This window comes from Malaya genurostris, chromosome 2 (genome assembly GCF_030247185.1).
Source record: "Malaya genurostris strain Urasoe2022 chromosome 2, Malgen_1.1, whole genome shotgun sequence".
NCBI lineage: Eukaryota > Metazoa > Arthropoda > Insecta > Diptera > Culicidae > Malaya > Malaya genurostris.
This window is the reverse complement of record NC_080571.1, coordinates 321,598,950-321,619,547: the sequence shown is the minus strand read 5'-3', so window position 1 is coordinate 321,619,547 and position 20,598 is coordinate 321,598,950. Positions and strand designations below refer to the sequence as shown.

The 20,598-nt window shown below is 40.4% G+C and overlaps 1 protein-coding gene across 1 annotated transcript; it reads right to left on the bottom strand.

Moving 5' to 3' along the window:
* Positions 1-7,341: 7,341 nt before the first annotated feature.
* LOC131431306 (uncharacterized) lies at positions 7,342-8,308 on the bottom strand. The gene is made up of 2 exons (XM_058596934.1): positions 7,823-8,308; positions 7,342-7,540 (listed from the first exon to the last, which is right to left on the bottom strand). Exons 1-2 carry the CDS (start codon positions 8,202-8,204, stop codon positions 7,377-7,379), a joined length of 546 nt encoding a protein of 181 aa, XP_058452917.1. The 5' UTR covers positions 8,205-8,308; the 3' UTR covers positions 7,342-7,376.
* Between the last annotated feature and the right edge of the window lie 12,290 nt (positions 8,309-20,598).

Here is a 20,598-nt window from a genome sequence, read left to right as displayed (position 1 = left end):
CACAAGTGGTTAGAGAAGAGTGTAAACAACAGGACGCAGTCATAAAAATTGACAGATTCTGAACCATTGCGAAATGGCAGCGGTTTTTGGTTGCGTCCATACTTTCTGGGACAGTCTTTATCCAGTTTATGCGCATACTTTCCAATGTAAAATTTCAAGAAATTTTCTAAAGCTTGCTTCATTTAGAATTGGAACAAACTTTTGCTCATATTGTGGACGGATTTGGAAGTTCTTGGCGCTCGCGTGTCGGAAATTTTGTCAGCTTCACGTATGATTTTTGACATTCCTCAAATCGACTGTATTTTGTAAACAATCAACATAGAAGCCGAAAGGAGGGAAAAATTGTGCACAGTTATTTGTAAAATCCATTGTGGTCTGCATCTAGGCTAGCTAACAGCTGAAATTGCCCAGAAATATCGTATGGCGCGTTATCAAACGGTATAAGGAAACATTGACGACGATTCGGAAGCCTCAAGCCAATCGTCGGAGTGGAACTGTCGACCGGAAAATTGCGTGGTAAGATTTTGAAGACGATTAAGAGGAATCCTAATCTGTCGGATCGTGATGTGGCCAGAAAATTCGGTGCTGCCCATAGTACCGTGAGGAGAACTCAACTCCGGAAAGGAATCAAGTCGTATCGAGCTAGCGAACAGCCAAATCGGACCATAAAACAGAATAGTATGGTCAAAATTCGTGCTCGGAAACTATGTGACCAGGTGCTGACCAAGTTCGACGGGTGTCGTCTGATGGACGATGAAACCTATGTCAAGGCTGACTTCGGGCAAATCCCAGGTCAAACATTTTACTTGGCAACGGCTCCGGGGGAATTCAAATTTGTTTTTGCCGATAAATTGCAAGAAAATTTATGATTTGGGAGGGCATTTGCAGCTGTGGCAAAAAACGAAAGTTTTCGTTACAAATAAGACAATGACATCGGAACTATACCAAAAAGAGTGTCTCTAATAACGAATTTTGCCGTTCATTCGATCCCACGACCATCCCGTAATGTTTTGGTCAGATTTGGCAAGCTGTCATTACAGCAAAGTCGTTCAAGAATGGTATACAGAGAAAGGGTCCAGTTTGTTCCGAAAAACCTTAACCCACCCAACTGCCTCCAATTTCACCCTATTGAGAAATACTTGGCAATCATGAAGGGGAGACTCAAGGCAAAGGGAAAGGTTGTCAAAGACATCAATCAGATGACGACCTGGTGGAATAAGATAGCTAAAATGATGGACGAAGAAGGTGTACGCCGCCTAATGAGCCGTGTTACAGGAAAAATTCGAGAATTCCTTCGAAACCGTGACGAATAAGTTTATCCGTATTTTTTCTTAAAAGTATGAAGAAAACGCTACATTTATATAAAAAAGATCTTGAATTCAATAATAAATAACTGAAATACAGACAATTGTCTTTGTTCCAATTCCATCTGAAGCAAGCTTTACGTACACAGATTCAATGTTTTGAGCTTAGAATGCTAAAACATCGGGCAAATCTATTAGATCATGATTCGATTTGTAACACAATTAACAATTCGCCATAACATTATTGACAAAAACAAATTGTCCAGAAAAATTATCATCCATTACGGAATGCCAAAAATGCCATCATTTAAAACATTTCTCATGAGGTCCTTCGCTCAGATTCAGAATCAGCAACAAATAATTTGAAACATTGCATAAGGGATTGATAATAACAACATGAAAACATTCCTATTGATTTGAGTAATTTCAAATCAGTGATCAAAACCTAAAATCTATCAATACCCCTAATTCCGTCATCATTTTTTCTCAAATCCATTCTCTACAAATAAGAATCTGTGTCAAAAAGTGAGTAAAAGAAGTGCTACCAGGAAATCTATCGAGATGAATTAATCCCTCTTACTAATTCCCATCGGAGCGGACATTTAAATTACCTCGTACACGTGCTACTTCACATGCTTCGAATACTTTAGAATCATTTCCACATCATAACAGATTCCAAAACTGACCACCAACCAACGATCGTCATGTCACTCGGAATTAGCTTCAACGGGCGGTGCGGCACAAAGAATCTACTTGGCAATAAAAACCAATCTATTCAACAAACGTTACGGTCAAGCTCGGACTCGACGGAGACGCGTCGGACCGAGTGAATGTGCACAGCACAACACCACAGCCCAGCCAGGAAGGATCCAAGTCCAGCAAACAGCAGGCTGAGCAGCGCCCAAGACAAGTAGCCTGGGGCTAGATTTTGATGAGCTTTATTGTAAATCAATATTCTGATAAAAGCAAGTCGTCGGAGCGATCCGAAACCTGTGAAAGTAGGGGACGAGGCGAATAAAATTGGAATGGAGACTAACCAAATTACGCTGCCGCTCCGGACGGTGGAGTGAATGAGTGGCTGCAGTTTCTGGCTACCGGAATCATACACAGTAAATTTTTGAACAGAATTTTCATGTCACCTGAAATTAACATCATCAAATAAAATACTTTACTACAACGGAATTATTTGGACATTACATAAATTATCGTTTCAAAATTTTGAACTTGATGAAAACAAATTTACTGTGCACAAAATGTGCTCCATACAGACTCATCGAGTTCTTCAGTCGCTCTTCTGAAGGATTTCGAGAATCTCGAGCGACGAAATGGAACCTGCGGCGTTTCATTAGGATGACCACGACAATCACTGTGAGTTTTTTTTCTGATGGATTCTGATTTTTTTTTTGCAGTGAGGATAGGCGATCACAGGAGGCATTGGCCGAATTTCGACATTATTTCGCCAACCACCAAGACGAAATAATGCAAGCGATCCGCACGCGTTGTGACGCGGGAGTGGGGATCAGTCACCCGATTCTTCCTGCATGGCTTTGGTACCGAAAGAAGTAAAAGGGTTCACCAGTGAAAGAAAGGGGCGAAATTAATTCAGTTGTTTTTGTACACCCCGTTCTGCCGATACGTGCCAATTCGTAGCAAGGAAAACGGAAAGGTCCTTCTGAACATATTGAGGGTTGGCTAGGGTTCATCGCTATCGATGACGACGACGTAGTTTTCACCGACTCTTTGGAAGATTGGGCGTTCGGTGCTGGTTGGTAATTTCAGTACACGAATGATGTACAGAAATCGATTATTCTAACGATGTTTTGTGTATTGATTTGATGTTCCAATATATTCTCCACCAGCAAGAAATATCATGTAGAACGGATTGTGCTGCGAGAGAATTTGAGCTAGCTAGCTTTTTTAGATTGTGTGCAAGTTATGGTAAAAAGGGAAATAAATTTATATCCTTGCTAATAAACTTTGAATTATTTAGTGATCAGCTAAAATTAAGTAAAAACCTGTTTTAATCCACCTAGTGGTGTAATGATGCCTTTCTCAAATCAATCATACTATCATATATAATACTGAGGTATTCTTCAAAATAATTTTCTTCGATTCTTAAAAGAATAACCGAAATCGGTTTGTTTGACGGTCTACTGATAAAAACTATCAATTGGAAAAGATTTGAGGTCGATTTAGAATTTTTTTTAAGGTTTTTCCTCATTTTAAGTGATGGCACACAATTTTTAACACACTTTACCCTATATTTCCGGATCCGGAAGTCGGAAATTCAGGAATTATACATGGGACCACAGGACCTTTCATTTGAACCTAAGTTTGTGAAAATCGGTCGAGCCATCTATGAGAAAAGTTAGAACACATATTTTCTTTATTTTGCACATTTTACCCCATAACTCCCGAATCGGAAGTCGTATCCAAATAATATTCAGGAATTTTTTATGGGACTCTGATGGAGCGGAGTCTCCATAACACTTTTCAAGCCATTGTTTAAAACACGAAATTGTTTTTGATCCATTGTTCTGAAAATAACAAAAGGAGCGTCACTATTAGCACAATAACTCACAAACTAATGAATAGAGTATCATGAAACTTTAATAGTTCTCGGTTAATTTTTCAAAAGGGCGTATAAGCAAGTGACAGTTTCTCTTTGTTTACTTTCTCTTCTATTAATTATCAAGCGGTTTCCACGTTTATCACTCAACTCTTTGCATGAAATGATACCCGAAACTTTCGACTTTCAAACAGAATAGTGATATCTAAGAAAATCTTTTTAATCACATCACAATAATCGAAAGAGAGAGTGATTAAAGAGAAACTGTCACTTGCTTATACGCCCTTTTGAAGAATTACACGAGAGTTGTCTTTCAAAGATTAGTATTAACTGAAAAAGGTGACTGCAATAAAACTAGCGACATCTATGTTTGAGGCCCGGAACTTTTCAGCCCATGTGTTATTGAATCAATGAACATTTTTCCAAAGTAATCTCCAAGAAGAAAATGATATTTTAATGACAAAGGGAAAGAAATTATCACTTCACAAGATGGATTGCGCGGCGGATTCTTATTTTTCATTCATTCACTTATTTGACACAACTCAGGATTCAAAATACTAAACATATTTACTGTGTCTTTTAACAGCTGAGACCGCTAAATCCGTCCATCTCGCTAAAGGCTTTGCGTGTTGCTAAGATCAATAACAAAACTAAGCCTTTTTCATATATAAAGTCACTGGGAAACCCCATTTTTTAAGTGCCATCTACCTTTCGAATCAGTTCGTCGAGATCGCAAAATGTCAAGGCAAAGATTCAAGTAAAAGGTCTTATGGTCACATTGGGTGCTAGTGAATTCCATTTGGATGCGGCTGCTTTCGGAATCACAGGGTGATGAATGTTTTATATTTCAAACCTTTCGTGTGATTATCCTATTTACCTTGTTATTCGAATAGTCTAATTGAAACTATTTTTTCAACGCACTAATTTTTTGCACAAATGTTGGTAGCTTCATTCGTGTTGGTTCAAATTGAGACAGGTAATTACAATTCGAACTTGACGAATGACCTAATAGTAGCTTTCAAACAAACCTAAGACTGTTAAAATCGTATGAGCCATTTTCGAGAAAATATAGCGTAAAGAAAAGAGTGTGGTTTATCGGGTACGTCCCTCATATCATTATCGCCCTTATTCTGAATAACGACGTATCGTTTTTTGTCGTGAATACGACTTACTTTACTATGGGGCGCCTTTTCAAAATTTACCCTGTACAAGAATGGGCAGAACTTTATCGCGAATATCTCTTGATGTACTTAAATCAACATTATAATGTTTTCTACAAGCTATCGGAAATATCATCAGGAAATTGTGATTAAATTTTCAATAGCGTGAGATAACTTAAACTCAAACTTAATTTTAGATTGAATTCTGGACCTAATTTCAGGTTTCGATAATTCTGGAACGGAAACTCAGAATTCCGAAACAAAATTCCTTGTATGAATTCTAAATCTGGATTTTGAAATAAAATATTAGATCTGAACCAGAATTTTGAAACTAACTTCAGAACCTAAATTTAACTCCTGATTCCAGTTTCTGAGCTCATAACCCTTATTCAGATTAAGCATGCTGGAGTTGAACTTAGGAACTTGAGTTCTGGAACAGGATTTTGGAACTGGATTCAGTGCTTACAGTCAGGTTCGGAATTCAAGTTCGGTATTCAGTTCTAGAATTAAATTTGGATTCTGAATTGTAAAAAAGAGTTCTGTTCCAGAATTTTAAAACTAATTAGATGAACTGAATTTTTGATCTGGATTCCGAACCAGAATTTTGCAACTGAATACGAAGCTAGTCCCATGTTCCGAATTCAGTTCCAGTCTTACTTCAATACGAGATACGTATAGATGCTCTGTTAAAATTCTAGCAGTAAAAGTTGTACAATTCACACAATCAATCAACTAAAATGAACGATTATTGATTTTCGGACATTACCCATCGATCTTTTTGATCGTATTTCATTCGTATTCCTAATAACGATAGCAAAATCAAAGGTAGCTAGGATTCGACCGAGGATTTGTTTGTTTGAAATTTTACGGATTTGATTGTTTGAAATTTTACGTCGTCATTTTATACAACGATGCAGAAAACACAAAACAATATTTGGGTTCATATCTGTTGCAATTCGTAGGTCTTGATAAAACGGCATCATTTATCAGAATTTATTTGGTCTTGTTGTAATAGTTTTTTCACCAATATACTGAGTTTTTTTACGCGGTTCTTATGGGGTTTTTATCGCGGTTATCTTACGCATATTTCCGAAGTTGCGCGTTTTTTTACCACGGATTTCCTAAGCTAAGCTGTTTTTTACGGGGATTTCCGAAGTTACGCGGATTTTCGAAGTAACGTGGTATTTTTTTAGCGTATTTCCAAAATGATGTGGTTTTTTTTCACGCGAATATTCAAAGTTATTCGGTTTTCTTGTTTTGTCCTAAAAATGCATGAAACAGCAAGATCTGGTGTTGTCCTTAATTTTGTTTAAGTCAATTCTCTAAAATTTAAACATTTATAAAAATTTTCGTTTTTTTTAAATATTTTTTGAGTCATCTAGCAGTTAACCTATTTTGTGCTTAGGGCACATAACCGTTTTTCATACTTTATGTTTCGCCTTCGACTCTACTGTTATGTCAGATATAAAGTTTCTGCAATATACAGAACACTTTTTCTGCTTGCACTGACGTGCAACGTCTTAACTGTCGTGCTAAACGTAAACTGGTTTCTAGGAGTTAACCTATTTTGTGCTACATAAACTGTTATGTACAGACGAGTCGAAGACGAAACATAAAGTATTTTGGAGATTACACCAAATCTTGATGTTTCATCCATTTCTAAGACATTTGGTATAAAAAAATTCGCTTTCGGAAATTTCAAAATTGTTCCAAAGTCGATAAAAAATACTAAAGGTTTTCAAAGAAAATTGTTTGAGATTACACCAGATCTGCACGTTAGTTCTGCATTTTTTTCTACGCCGATTACCGAAGCTACGCGGTTTTTTACGCGACCTCAAGGGCAATTAGGCTAAAGCCGGGAATAAATAAACGATAAAGAAAGACCTCAATGTAACGAATTCGTCATCGTTGTTGTTTTTGGTTTTAGTACGGATTGGAATGTTGAAATTGGTGTTGATTGTGGCAAGTTTGCCTTATTTTACAATGCTGTAACAGATGAAGACATGTTTCATAGAAAAGTACAAAGCAAACTTGTGTAAATATTATAATAAAACAATTTCCATTTATATTTAGATCAATCGTATTAAAACGCAACGAATATTCACTTAAGACGGTCTCCATCACCAAATCCCCTTTGCACAAATGCTATTAGCGTGTGCGTGAATCAAACCACTAGTGATAATTTATTCCACTCACTAACGATTCAATGCTGTACCCGGCAATAAAAATCTGTAGTGCAGCATGCCCTCTAAGTTACGCAAATATACGCAGATGGATTGGCCACCGGTCATCTTATGGCTTCGATACATTATTTAATCTGTTTTAATTTATTCATAAACCTAATTATTGAACACTTTCATTTTTTAACCTCCTGCGCTCCAAGCGATGTCTAGCGGACACTTCCATAAACGCTATAAACTCCTCGTCAAGCAGAGCATCATCCGCATCCTCTTTCGCAGTAGCTGTTTCTTGATGCCTTCGTTGATGGTGTGTATAAGCTTCGGTTTCTGGATTTGTACGATTCGATTGGAATGAGAAATTACACAAAATAAGAAATCAACATTTAATCAGAAGGCGGGAGGGCCTCAGGTTACTCTTATGCAACAGTTTGAAAGATTAATTAGTCTGTAGTAAGTTGCGAAACTAAATCGAAAATCACGATGTTGTCAGTTATTTCACAGATGCTAATCTTTTGATTTCGTGACTATCGCACATTTGAAATAGTTTCGCTGTCTTACTACCAATATCACAAAACTCTTTTTCTAGCACGGACATATGACTGAACATACCTTCCTCTTCGTCTTCCGAATCCTGCACAGCAAGACGTCGTTTGAGACGAGCGTTTTCCTCTCTTAACGTAAGAGTACAATGTTTCCAATAGTTGAGTTGATGCTGGTACTGCCATTTTATAGCATTTTGATAAGTTTTGATCCACAGGTTCTGTGCATTTTTGAGCTGAACAAAACTTGGAGCTGTGTTGAACAACTTCGCTCTGGCAGTTAAGGTCGGTGTGGGTTTTGGAGCACTATCCCTGTTTTGGGTAAAGCTTTGGTCAAAATTAATTTTCAGTTGTTTGGTACCCTTTTTGCGTTTGAATTTTCGTTTGTTACGATTTCGGATATTTTTATCTTTGCCTGGTTTGGCCTTTTCCAATTCTGCTGTTCTTTTCATCTGAAAACTGAAAAGCACTATCAGCTATAGTTACAATAACACAATAGAATCAGTTTCTTCTCCAAATCACTCTTGCGATATGTTATTAATACTTTTCTGCATCATTGAAATGTCAAACGATAAAAAATTGTACACTGTAAACAATAACAAAACAAACTTATCGTTTTTTATAGGTGTAATTCTTCGTTACAGTAGAATTGATCAGAACAAGCAACGTTGCCAGGTATACCGATTTATCGATATTTATATTGATATTTGACCTCTATACCGCAATACAGATATGTACTTCTAAAATACCGATAATTCACGGATCGTACAGATAAATACCGATTTTCGTTGATAGCATGGATAGACTGGAGAAAAGATTGCTACGAGACCTTTTTTTGTTCACCAAAATGAGCTTTGGTGACATTTTCGTGAACTTATGTTGACGAGATTCTGATACCTATATGGTACAGATAGATTTTTGCGCCGAATACAGATTTTGGAAAAATGACCTGGCAACGCTGAGAACAAGTGAAACTACACAGGGAACGAATGGAAGACATCAATTGTATTCATTCGTAACCGAATGTTCGAAGTGAGCACACAATCGACATCGGTAAGACGAAGGTGCCTATCACAGCAGAGGCTGTAGTATAGGCATTAAATAAAAGTGATAAAAAGTAGCATCCCCGCAAGTGAGTTCTGTCTGTGCACCGGTTTTGTATCGGTATCGACAGTAGACGCTATTGTGCTATCCTCGGGCAGCAGTTATTTCTATTGTTTGCTACCCGCATCGCAGCAGCCAAATCCTGAGTCAAGGTCACGCTGAAGCACAACGAAGGAGTGAAGGAGCAACTCACCTAACAGCTTACCGTGACATACTGTTAAGTATTTTCTCAAACTTTTTCTTTCAACTTTTACTATTCATATATTTTCTTTTCATTTTATTTTTTTCTTTCTTATTTCAAGTGCGGGAGACTTCTTTACTCCCGCACTTTATATATGAATATTGATGACAGTGGGGGTGTCTCGGAGGAGGGCGAAGCTGAACGAATGAACGAAGAACATTTAGAGGCTGAGTTTGCTTCCGAGATGCCATCTACCCCTCCTATACCATCTCCCCCTCCGATACCATCTCCCCCTCCGATACCATCTCCCTCTCCGATGCCATCTCCCTCTTCGATGCCTCCATCTCCCTCTAAGATATTGCCTGCTCGCCAAAAAGTTTACCAAGACGATGGCTCGGGGGGTCCGTGGGTGGTATACTTCCGGCCCAAATTAAAGTCTCTCAGAGTTTTAAATATTGCTCGGGACCTGGAAAAACATTACTCGGCAATAAAAACAATAGATAAGGTTTCGCCAAACAAGTTACGCGTTGTTGTGTCCGACCTGAAGCAAGCAAACGAGATTGCTACCAGCGAGTTGTTCACGAAGGAGTACCGCGTGTACGTCCCGTCTCATGTGGTGGAGATCGACGGTGTGGTCCGTGACGAAAGTCTGACAATCGAAGATCTGATGAAGGACGTAGGCCGTTTCTAAAACCCCGACCTTCAACCAGTGAAAATTTTGGAGTGCAAGCAATTGCACTCCAAATCGATAGATGGTAAATTTTACCAATCGGACTCATTTCGCGTGACTTTTGCCGGATCTGCACTTCCAAATTATTTGGTAGTGAGTGGAGTTCGTCTACCTGTTCGGCTGTATGTACCGCGGGTAATGCATTGTACAAGCTGCAAACAGCTAGGTCATACGGCAACCTATTGTTGCAACAAACTGCGGTGCGGCAAATGCGGAGAGGCCCATGAGGACGATCTCTGCAGAAGAGCAGTGGAAAAGTGTTGCTACTGCGGGGAGAATCCTCATGATCTTTCGGTGTGCCCTACGTACATACAGCGTGCGGAGAAATTGAAGCGATCCGTGAAAGAACGTTCCAAACGTTCTTATGCGGAAATCTTAAAAAGAACCACTCCATCGACCCCTGAGAACCCGTTTGCAATCTTGCCAGTTGAAGAGGATACCTCTGACGACCCAGGCGAAGGACCTTCCTACACACAGGTTGAAGGAAGCAGGAAAAGACAAAATCTGGCTTCTCCCAAGCTTCCTCGTAAAGGCCTCAGACTGTCCTCTTCGTCACAAAAGAACCAAACGGAAACAAAAAGTGCTGACTCAAAACCGAAGCAAACACCTCCTGGGTTCAAAAAACTTAGGGATGATAAGGAGTACCCAGCACTTCCTGGGGCATCAAAAAACCCGAATGACCCCAAAGCACAACCAGAAAATCCAACAAACGCTGGATTATTGAAATTTTCTGATATCGTGGACTGGATATTAACAGCCTTCAATATTACTGATCCTCTGAAAAGCTTCCTAACTGCTCTACTGCCAACAGTAAGGACATTTTTAAAACAGTTGACTGAACAATGGCCCCTCCTTGCAGCGATCGTATCTTTTGATGGATAATTTACCACTGAGAATCGAAGATATGATCATTGTGCTTCAGTGGAACTGCAGAAGTATCATCCCAAAACTTGATTCTTTCAAACACTTAATACATACTCATAATTGCGATGTATTCTCCTTGAGTGAAACTTGGCTTACTTCTAACATCAACCTCGACTTCCATAATTTTAACATAATCCGCCTGGACCGAGAAGACTCTTATGGAGGGGTACTTTTAGGGATTAAAAAGTGCTATTCATTTTATCGTATTAACCTCCCCTCGACACCGGGAATTGAAGTTGTTGCTTGCCAAATTAATATTAAAGGCAAAGATCTATGTATAGCTTCTATCTACATTCCTCCCAGAGTCTCGATAGGGCATCGTCGGCTTGCAGACATCATAGAACTTCTTCCTTCACCGCGGCTGGTTTTAGGGGACTTTAACTCGCATGGTACAGGATGGGGCTGCTTATATGATGATAATCGTTCTTCGTTAATCCAAGATCTGTGTGACAACTTCAATTTGACAATTCTAAACACGGGAGAAATGACACGGAACCCTAGACCGCCAGCACAACCAAGTGCGCTGGATTTATCCCTTTGCTCGACTTCGCTACAGTTAGATTGCAAGTGGAAGGTAATCTGTGATCCTCACGGTAGCGATCACTTGCCGATCATAGTTTCTATCACCAACCGTGGAAGACCATCGGAAACAATCAATGTTTCGTACGATTTCACACGAAACATTGATTGGAAACGTTACGCGAGCTCGATATCTGAGAAACTAGAAACATCACAGGAGCTTCCTCCGGAGGAAGAGTATACATTTTTGGCTGGCTTGATTCTTGACACCGCAATTCAAGCTCAGACGAAACGAGTACCTAGCGCGCAAACTAGTATGCGTTCTCCCAACCCATGGTGAGACAAAGAGTGCTCAGGGCTGAAAACGAAAAAAGCTTCAGCCTTCATCTCGTTTAGAAAGAACGGAACTCCAGATAATTATCGGAAATACGCGGCGTTAGAATTTCAAATGAAAAGTCTGATTAAAGCTAAGAAACGCGGTTACTGGCGAAGGTTTGTTGACGGATTAACGAGAGAAACAGCAATGAGCACTCTTTGGAATACGGCCCGTCGCATGCGCAATCGAAATCACGCGAACGAAAGCGAGGAATATTCTAACCGCTGGATATTTGATTTCGCTAAGAAAGTATGTCCTGATTCTGTTCCGGAACAGAAGATATCCCGCGTCGCGACATTGAATACAAACGAAACACCGTTTTCGATGGTAGAGTTCTCACTTGCGCTCTTGTCGTGTAACAATAGAGCCCCGGGGTTAGACAGAATTGAATTCAACTTGTTGAAAAATCTGCCCGACTCTGCCAAAAGGCGCTTGTTGAATTTATTCGACAAGTTCCTCGAGGGTAATATTGTCCCACACGAATGGAGAGAAGTGAGAGTTATTACTATTCAAAAACCTGGAAAACCAGCCTCCGATCACAATTCGTATCGGCCGATTGCTATGCTTTCCTGTATTCGGAAATTGTTGGAGAAAATGATTCTCTTCCGTCTAGACAATTGGGTCGAAACAAATGGATTGCTTTCAGGTACACAATTTGGGTTCCGCAGGGGCAAAGGAACGAACGATTGTCTAGCGTTGCTCTCAACAGAAATTCAAATGGCATTTGCTCGTAAAGAACAAATGGCATCAGTTTTCCTCGACATCAAGGGGGCATTCGATTCAGTTTCCATTAACGTTCTATCTGAGAAGTTGCATCAGCATGGTCTTTCACCAGTTTTGAACAACTTTTTATATAATCTATTGTCCGAGAAACACATGCATTTTGAGCATGGTGATTTGACGACAAAGCGATTCAGTTACATGGGTCTTCCTCAGGGCTCATGCTTAAGCCCCCTTTTATACAACTTTTACGTAAATAACATTGATGAATGTATCAACACATCTTGCACGCTAAGACAACTTGCCGACGACAGTGTTGTGTCTATTATAGGACCCAAAGCTGCCGATCTCCAAGGACCATTGCAAGATACCCTCGACAACTTGTCGACATGGGCTTTTCAAATGGGTATCGAGTTCTCTACGGAGAAAACTGAGCTGGTTGTATTTTCAAGGAAGCGAGAACCTGCGCAATTACAGCTTCAACTAGGGGGTGAAACCATAGCTCAGGTTTTCACATTTAAATATCTCGGGGTCTGGTTCGATTCCAAAGGTACCTGGGGATGTCACATTAGGTATTTGAAACGAAAATTCCTACAGAGAATCAATTTCCTTCGTACAATAACCGGAACTTGGTGGGGCTCTCACCCAGGAGACCTGATCAGGTTGTACAAAACGACGATATTGTCAGTAATGGAATATGGATGTTTCTGTTTCCGCTCCGCTACGAATATTCATTTCATTAAACTGGAAAGAATTCAGTATCGTTGTTTACGTATTGCCTTGGGTTGCATGCAATCAACCCATACGATGAGTCTTGAAGTGCTGGCGGGCGTCTTACCGTTGAAAAACAGGTTCTGGGATCTCTCATATCGACTGCTAATCCGATGCGACATTTTGAATCCGATGGTGATAGAAAACTTTGAAAAGCTCGTCGAGCTTAATTCACAAACCCGTTTTATGTCCTTGTATTTTGACTACATGGCTCAGAATATAAATCCTTCTTCGTTTGTTCCCAATCGTGTTCATTTTGTGGATACTTCTAATTCTACTGTGTTTTTCGACACATCCATGAAAGAAGAAATTCGTGGAATCCCGGATCCTGTACGCCCTCAAGAGATCCCAAAAATTTTTAATAATAAATTTAAAGAAGTCGACTGTAATAAAATGTTTTACACTGACGGATCATATCTAGACGGGTCCACTGGCTTCGGTATATTCAATGTAAATTTCACCGCTTCCTATAAACTCAGTGATCCAGCTTCAGTTTACGTCGCAGAACTAGCTGCAATTCAGTATACCCTTGAGATCATTGACACTCTGCCCACAGATCACTACTTCATTGTATCGGACAGTCTCAGTTCCATTGAGGCTCTCCGTTCAGTGAAGCCTGGAAAGCACTCACCGTATTTCCTGGGGAAAATACGGGAACAATTGAGTGCTTTATCTGCAAAATCATACCAGATTACCTTGGTTTGGGTCCCCTCACATTGTTCCATACGGGGCAATGAGAGGGCGGACTCGTTAGCCAAGGTGGGCGCACTAGAAGGTGATATCTATGAAAGACCAATCTGCTTCAATGAATTTTTCAGTTGCTGTCGTCAGAAAACTCTAGCTAGCTGGCAGAATACATGGAATAGTGGAACTCTGGGACGATGGTTACACTCAATAATCCCACAGGTATCGACGAAAGCTTGGTTCTGGGGGTTAGACGTGAGCCGAGACTTTATTCGTGTAATGTCAAGGCTCATGTCTAATCATTATATGTTCAGCGCGCATCTCCGTCGTGTGGGGCTCGCTGAGAGTGCGTTTGCGGTGAGGGTTATCATGACATCGAACATGTTGTTTGGACATGTGTCGAGTATTGTGATGCCAGGTCCCAACTCATAGGTTCCCTTCGGGCCCGAGGTATACCACCCTTCGTACCAGTCCGCGACGTCTTGGCAACTCGAAATCTTCCTTATATGACTCTCATCTATAACCTCTTGAAAACTATCAATGCTCAAATTTAGTGCTCTCCCTATCTCTTTCTCGTCTACAGCTCTACCGCACTCTTCTTTACGTAGCTGGAAGTATGGCCTGTGTAAACGATGCTTCGGAGCATGCACCTGCCTTGAACTGACTGAGTTGCTGGAAGCTACCCAAAAACGTCACATCAACGTCAGAACACACCAACGAAGCATCCCAATCCAGAATAATCTCTTCATTGCTACAAGCTGAAAAACATGAAGATTCATCGAACGCAAAATGTGTCTAAAAGATGTATGCCACAAACCAATGATGTATTCAAATTTCAATTCAATACTGTGTAGGTCCCACCCTCCCTATGTCCCCTTACTAACTGGGGAGTATGCCGCCCCGTAATACGGCATCCCTTTCTCTCTCCCTAACAACAAGACAATCGGCCACGTTAAGCTAAAGCAAATGAGCCTAATAAAAATTTTATTTGGAAAAAAAAAATCAATTGTATTGTTTCAATTTGCGTTAAGGGGGTTCTCTTATCAGGGGGATTGAAATTGATAGTTTTCTTTGGGAATAATTACAAAGGATTATATTATAAAAATAAATAAATTGGATGGAGGACGCGAATACGAAAACTATTTATTTCGTTTATTCAATTGCTTGATAGAAGGTGCTCGTCGTCAATAAGTCGTACTTCAGTATAGATGCCCCATTACAATTCTTGAAGCTAAGCAATAAAAGTTTCAAAATTCACACAACATATTAATACGAACGATTATCTATATTCGGAAGTGTGAAAGAAGGATGTCAGTTTTATGTGTATTTACGCCCTACAGTTATGTGTGTGACATTAACCTCCCGCCTTCTTCTCGAGCGCGAAGCTGTCAAATGCTGACTTTATTCGCACTCGTTTGGTGCGAATTTTGCACAGCGAAAAATGCACAAAGCTAATCAAACTATTCTAGATTTGCACTAAACTGATTATTTTTATCCTATTTGCAAAGAAGCAATATTTACATTTTTTTTAGATTAAATTTTAGAGCCATTAGAAAGGCTGATTCTGCATAATGTTCTTCATCGTTGCAACTTTTCGTTGTATTTTGCTCCAATGCAAACGACCAGCAACAGGATGACGCAATCGATCTTCTGTGAAGTGAAACAGGCTCTGCGAATGTTCCGCAATTGATCCAATACTGTATGAATTCTCTATACTGGAACTGGAACTGAGCTCTGGACCTGAAGGTAGGAGAAAGGCATTCTCGTTCATTCCAAATATTTCAGAAAACTTTAATTTTGAATTATTTGTGATTATGTCATACAACTGAAAATGTTACCATAAATTGAAGAGCATATTTCCGATGGCATATAGCAAAAATTATGGTGATTCTTTAGGTACAACAAAAGATATTCGCAATCCAAAATTTATCAGTCTCTCAGGAGCTTGAAATTGAAATGGCGCCCCATAGTAAAGTAAGTCGTATTCAGGATAAAACTGTTTTCAAAGTTCTGTGGTTATTTGTGGCGTATGTAGAAGTAGTCCTAGGGTCTAGATACCTGTTTTTCCTTAGTCTCAAAAAGCTTACCATAATGAACGGATAGCTGGCGGCAGGGTTTGCTAATTGACGCAACAAATATTAACAAAAGAATTTCACCCTCTGTGATATTCACACACATTCGAATGTCAGGTAAAATTCCAAGCAAGGAAAGCTGCTTCGATCGTTCATTAGTTCATGAATATGTGCGCTAGCTGCTGACTATGCTTCACGAGGTTAGCTTTCGGTGTGAGATCGGTATCTTAGCCGACTGGGTCTAAGGTGATAGAATATAGAAATAATAGAACATTTCATGGCTTTGTTTTAAAATCTGAATATTATTGATAGGGTATCTGAATCAAAGTCTGTTTGAATAATCGGTTCACTACAAATGTGACATTGATCTACTAGAAACAGGTCGATTGCAGAAAAATTTCTCATAAAAGATAAATTAGTTGGGCCATTCGGTAATGAAACGGATTAGAAACCGGTGCAGACTGCATTAAGAAGAACTCGTACTTTCTGGTTATTCCACGAGAAATACACTTAGCATTTAGAACTCTATTAAGAGAAAAGTAGATCGATATCTTGTGCGTTTTGGCAAATCTCCTTAGATTTATTTGCTCATTAATGCATTGAAATTGTAAACATGCAGCATTTTAAAAATGGGATGACACGACAGATGTACATATCGTTTGTTGACTAAAATTGGTGTTTCGCTTCGCTAAATTTTAGAGATGCTTGTGTATATCTAATGGTTTTATATAGGATTTTCTTGTATGAGAATTTGAAAGTTATTGTCTGACAGGACATAGTCAATAATTGGATTTATGGTTTCCATCAAATTCAGAGCATTTAAACTCATTTGAGGGGTTCGTTCATTAAACAGACGTGCTTGCAAACGACAATTTAAACAGCGTATGACATTATTTTTGTATCATGGCCGAAGCTCTGACAATGACGATATTGTGTTACGTTCGCAGTGCCATAACGGCGGTTATATTTTTTCCATCGAGCTGAAATTTTCACGTTCACTTTTGGAAGAACGAACGTTGCTGTTGGATTTCCAGAGCAATAAGTGTCTATTTAAGGAATTTGGGAAGATTCGATTCTGAAAGAATATCGTATATGTTGTTAGATGGTTACTTGTAACCAAAGCCCTTAGAAGACTAAAAACTTTTTTACTTATGCTCTTGTTATAATGAATATTTCCTATTTATATATATAGAGAGAAATACCCGAAAAATACTTTAATCCTGAACTAGCGAGCCTATTGTGTTTTTTTGACATGGAATTTCTGTGTAAAGCTTGTTCTAGAAGAATATTAAAAAACTACTAAGAATTGAAAACGGTAATTGACTTGCCACCCTGTATCAAACAATTCTAGAACCATTTATTCTGTGGTATTGCTTTTTGAAGCCGAAGCGAAAACATCTTGTTTACCTTTCTCTTTAAAAAAGTAATAGGACTGCTGACAAACAGACTTTTGAACGGAGCTCCGGAGATCTCTAATGTTACCATCCGATTTAACTTTCCATGAGCGGAAAATATCTGTGTATGCATCTTCCAACGATTTCTCTTACCGTATAATTTGCTCGGAAATAACTGAACAAATTTCTAAAAACTTAGACACATCTGAAACATATTTTTGGGTTGTACATCAAGATCAAATGGCTTTCATTCTTGGTTCCAATGATACTGATATTAGTGAAATAATCGACAAAACGCATTTATTTCCTCTCGCTCAATTTGCTAGAAATGGCTGATTTTCACGAGCCTAGGTTCATTTTAAAACTAATCTTAAGATGTGAAGAATTTGAAGATCAAATAACTGTCACTCGTAGTTTTGGTCGATAAATTTTCAAGAAAGTTTATGTTTTGGCAAGGTATTTGCAGTTGCGGACAAAAACCCAGTTGTTTATGACAAATCTTTAGATTCCCAAATGTACAAGCAGTACTGTTTGAAAAAGCGTTTGAAGCTCGCAATACACACGTAATGTTTTGGCAAAATGCCATCTACACTGGTAACGAGACAAGGTGCGGATTTATTTGACAAAGGCTTCAATACGACCAAATGCCCTCAATTTCGCCTTTTAAAGAAATATTAGTCAATTGTCAAACAGAAGTTCTAGAAGAGTTGAGAGGTGATTCAGGATGCGACAGATCTATGTGGTAATCAAAGCTGAATTCCAGATTTCGGTAAAAACTCATCGAAATATATTTTTCTTTTTCTCTTCTAAAGTGTAATGAATGACCTTAATTCTGAGTATTCAACTTTGTTACATGGTTACGAGATAAGTTAGTTTTCTTGTGTCTAGATATTAAATGACTCAAGTTTTAATATTACTTACCTTACCTAACAGCTATAGGCCTGGGGTGTCCTTTGCTGTATCAAGCATACGTCTCCACATAACTCGGTCCATGGCTGCTCGTCGCCAGCCACTCAAGGCACGGACGCTTCTGAGATCACCCTCCACTTGATCGATCCACCTTGCTCGCCGCGCTTCTCTTCTTCTTGTACCAGTCGGATTAGATTCAAAAACCATTTTCACTGGACTGTTGTCCGACATCCTTATCACATGCCCAGCCCATCGTAGACGTCCGATTTTAGCTGTCCGGACGATAAGTGGTTCTCCTAGCAGCTGTTGCAATTCGTGATTCATACGCCGTCTCCACGTTCCGTCTTCCATCTGCACTCTGCCATAGATGGTCCTCAGTACCTTTCTTTCGAAAACACTGAGGGCGCACTGTTTGGTCCTCTGCCAGCATAGTCCAGGTCTCGTGGCCATAGAGAACAACCGGTCTAATGAGCGTTTTGTAGATGGTCAATTTCGTGCGGTGGCGTACTTTTCTCGATCGAAGGGTTTTTTCTGAGTCCAAAGTACGCATGATTCCCTGCCAAAATACGTCTCTATATTTCTCTGCTGGTGTCATTGTCGGCGGTCACCGTCTATCAATATTCGTGGTGGGAGGCGTAGTGTTTCTTCTCTAGAGCCTCTTCCTCTCATGTATTTTGTTTTCGACGCATTTATGGCCAGTCCGATACGCCTGGCTTCAGCTTTCAGTCCGATGTAGGTTTCCATCATTTTCTCAAGGTTACGTGTTACAATATCAATATCGTCAGCGAAGCCAAAAAGTTGCACGGACTTTCGGAAGATCGTGCCACTCGTGTCGATCCTCGCTCTACGAATCACGCCTTCCAAGACAATATTGAGCAATATACAAGAGAGTCTATCACCCTGCCGTAGCCCTCTCCGAGATTCGAAGGGACTCGAGAGCGTCCCAGATACTCGGACGTAGCACATCACTCTATCCATAGCTGTTCTCGATCGATTGTGTCGTATGCCGCTTTGAAATCAATGAATAGGTGATGCGTGGGTACGTTGTATTCATGACACTGACATGAGTACTTGTCTTATCGCGAATATGTGATCCGTAGTGGCGCGAGCTCGAGTAAATCCCGCTTGGTACGGCCCTACGAATTCCTTAGCTATTGGTGATAGACGACGGCAAAGGATTTGGGAGAGTACCTTGTTGGCGGCGTTGAGCAATGCAATGTGATTGAGCGGTAATTGCAACAATCTAGCTTATCGCCCTTTTTGTAAACGGGACATACCACTTCATCCATCCATTCCTGCGGTAGAATTTCCTCCTCCCAACTTAGAAATTATCCAGTGCAGCGCTCTAGCCAGTGCTTCTCCTCCATGTTTGAGCAGCTCGCCTGGTAACTGGTCATTGCCCGCGGCTTTGTTGTTCCTCAGCTAGCCGGTCTCCTCACTTATCTCCGTCAGATCAGGTGCTGGAAATCTGTCGTCGGCTGAGCGTGCACCCAGATTGATTCCTGTGTCGTTCGCTGTATCCTGTGCTTCGCCATTCAGATGCTCGTCATAGTACTGCTTCCACCTGTCGATCACCTCACGTTCGTTCGTGAGAAGGTTACCACTGGTATCTCTGTACATTTCGGCCTGTGGCATGAAGCCTCTACATAAGCGGTTCACCTTCTCATAGAATTTTCGTGTATCATTTGCGCGATACAGCTGTTCCATCGCTTCGCGATCTTGGTCTTCCTGGTGGCGCTTTTTCTTCCGGAAAACCGTGTTCTGTCTGTTCCGCGCCTGTCTGTATCGTTCCTCGTTCTTCTCTTCGACCAACTGCTGACATTCGCCGTCAAACCAGTCATTTCCTCGATTCTATAACCTCGTACCTAGTACGGTTGAAGCAGTGCTACTCACGGCAGGTCTTATATACCTCCAGCCGTCTTCAAGAGTCGCCGCGCCAAGCTGCTCTTCCATTGGTACCACTTGCTCCAGTTGTTACGCGTATTCCTGCTCGAGATTGAATCCCGGCGTTCCTGTGCGACGAGTGTTGTGCACCGTCGATAGTTTTGAGCGCATACAAACTGCAACAAGGTAGTGGTCAGAATCAATATTGGCACTGCGGTAGGTGCGGACATTGATGACGTCGAAGAAGAATCGCCCGTCGATGAGAACGTGGTCGATTTGATTTTCCGTATGTTGATCAGGTGACCTCCAGGTGGCTTTGTGGATATCTTTGCGGGGGAAGAAGGTGCTTCGAACTACCATTCCTCGGGAGGCTGCAAAGTTCACGCGTCGTTGGTCGTTTGTTACCTCGTGCAGGCTCTCCAGCCCGATCACAGGCCTGTACATTGCCTCCCGGCCTACCTGAGCATTCGTGTCGCCGATGACAAGTTTTACATCCCACCGTGGACAGCTGTCGTAGGTTCGTTCCAGCTGCGTGTAATATGCTTCCTTCTCGTCATCGGGTCTTGTCTCATGTGGGC

Coding starts and splice junctions, on each gene's coding strand:
- LOC131431306 (XM_058596934.1), bottom strand. CDS start 8,204: ATGAAAAGAACAGCAGAATTGGAAAAGGCCAAACCAGGCAAAGATAAA. Junction 7,541..7,822: donor TTCGGAAGACGAAGAGGAAG/GTATGTTCAGTC, acceptor GTACAAATCCAG/AAACCGAAGCTTATACACAC.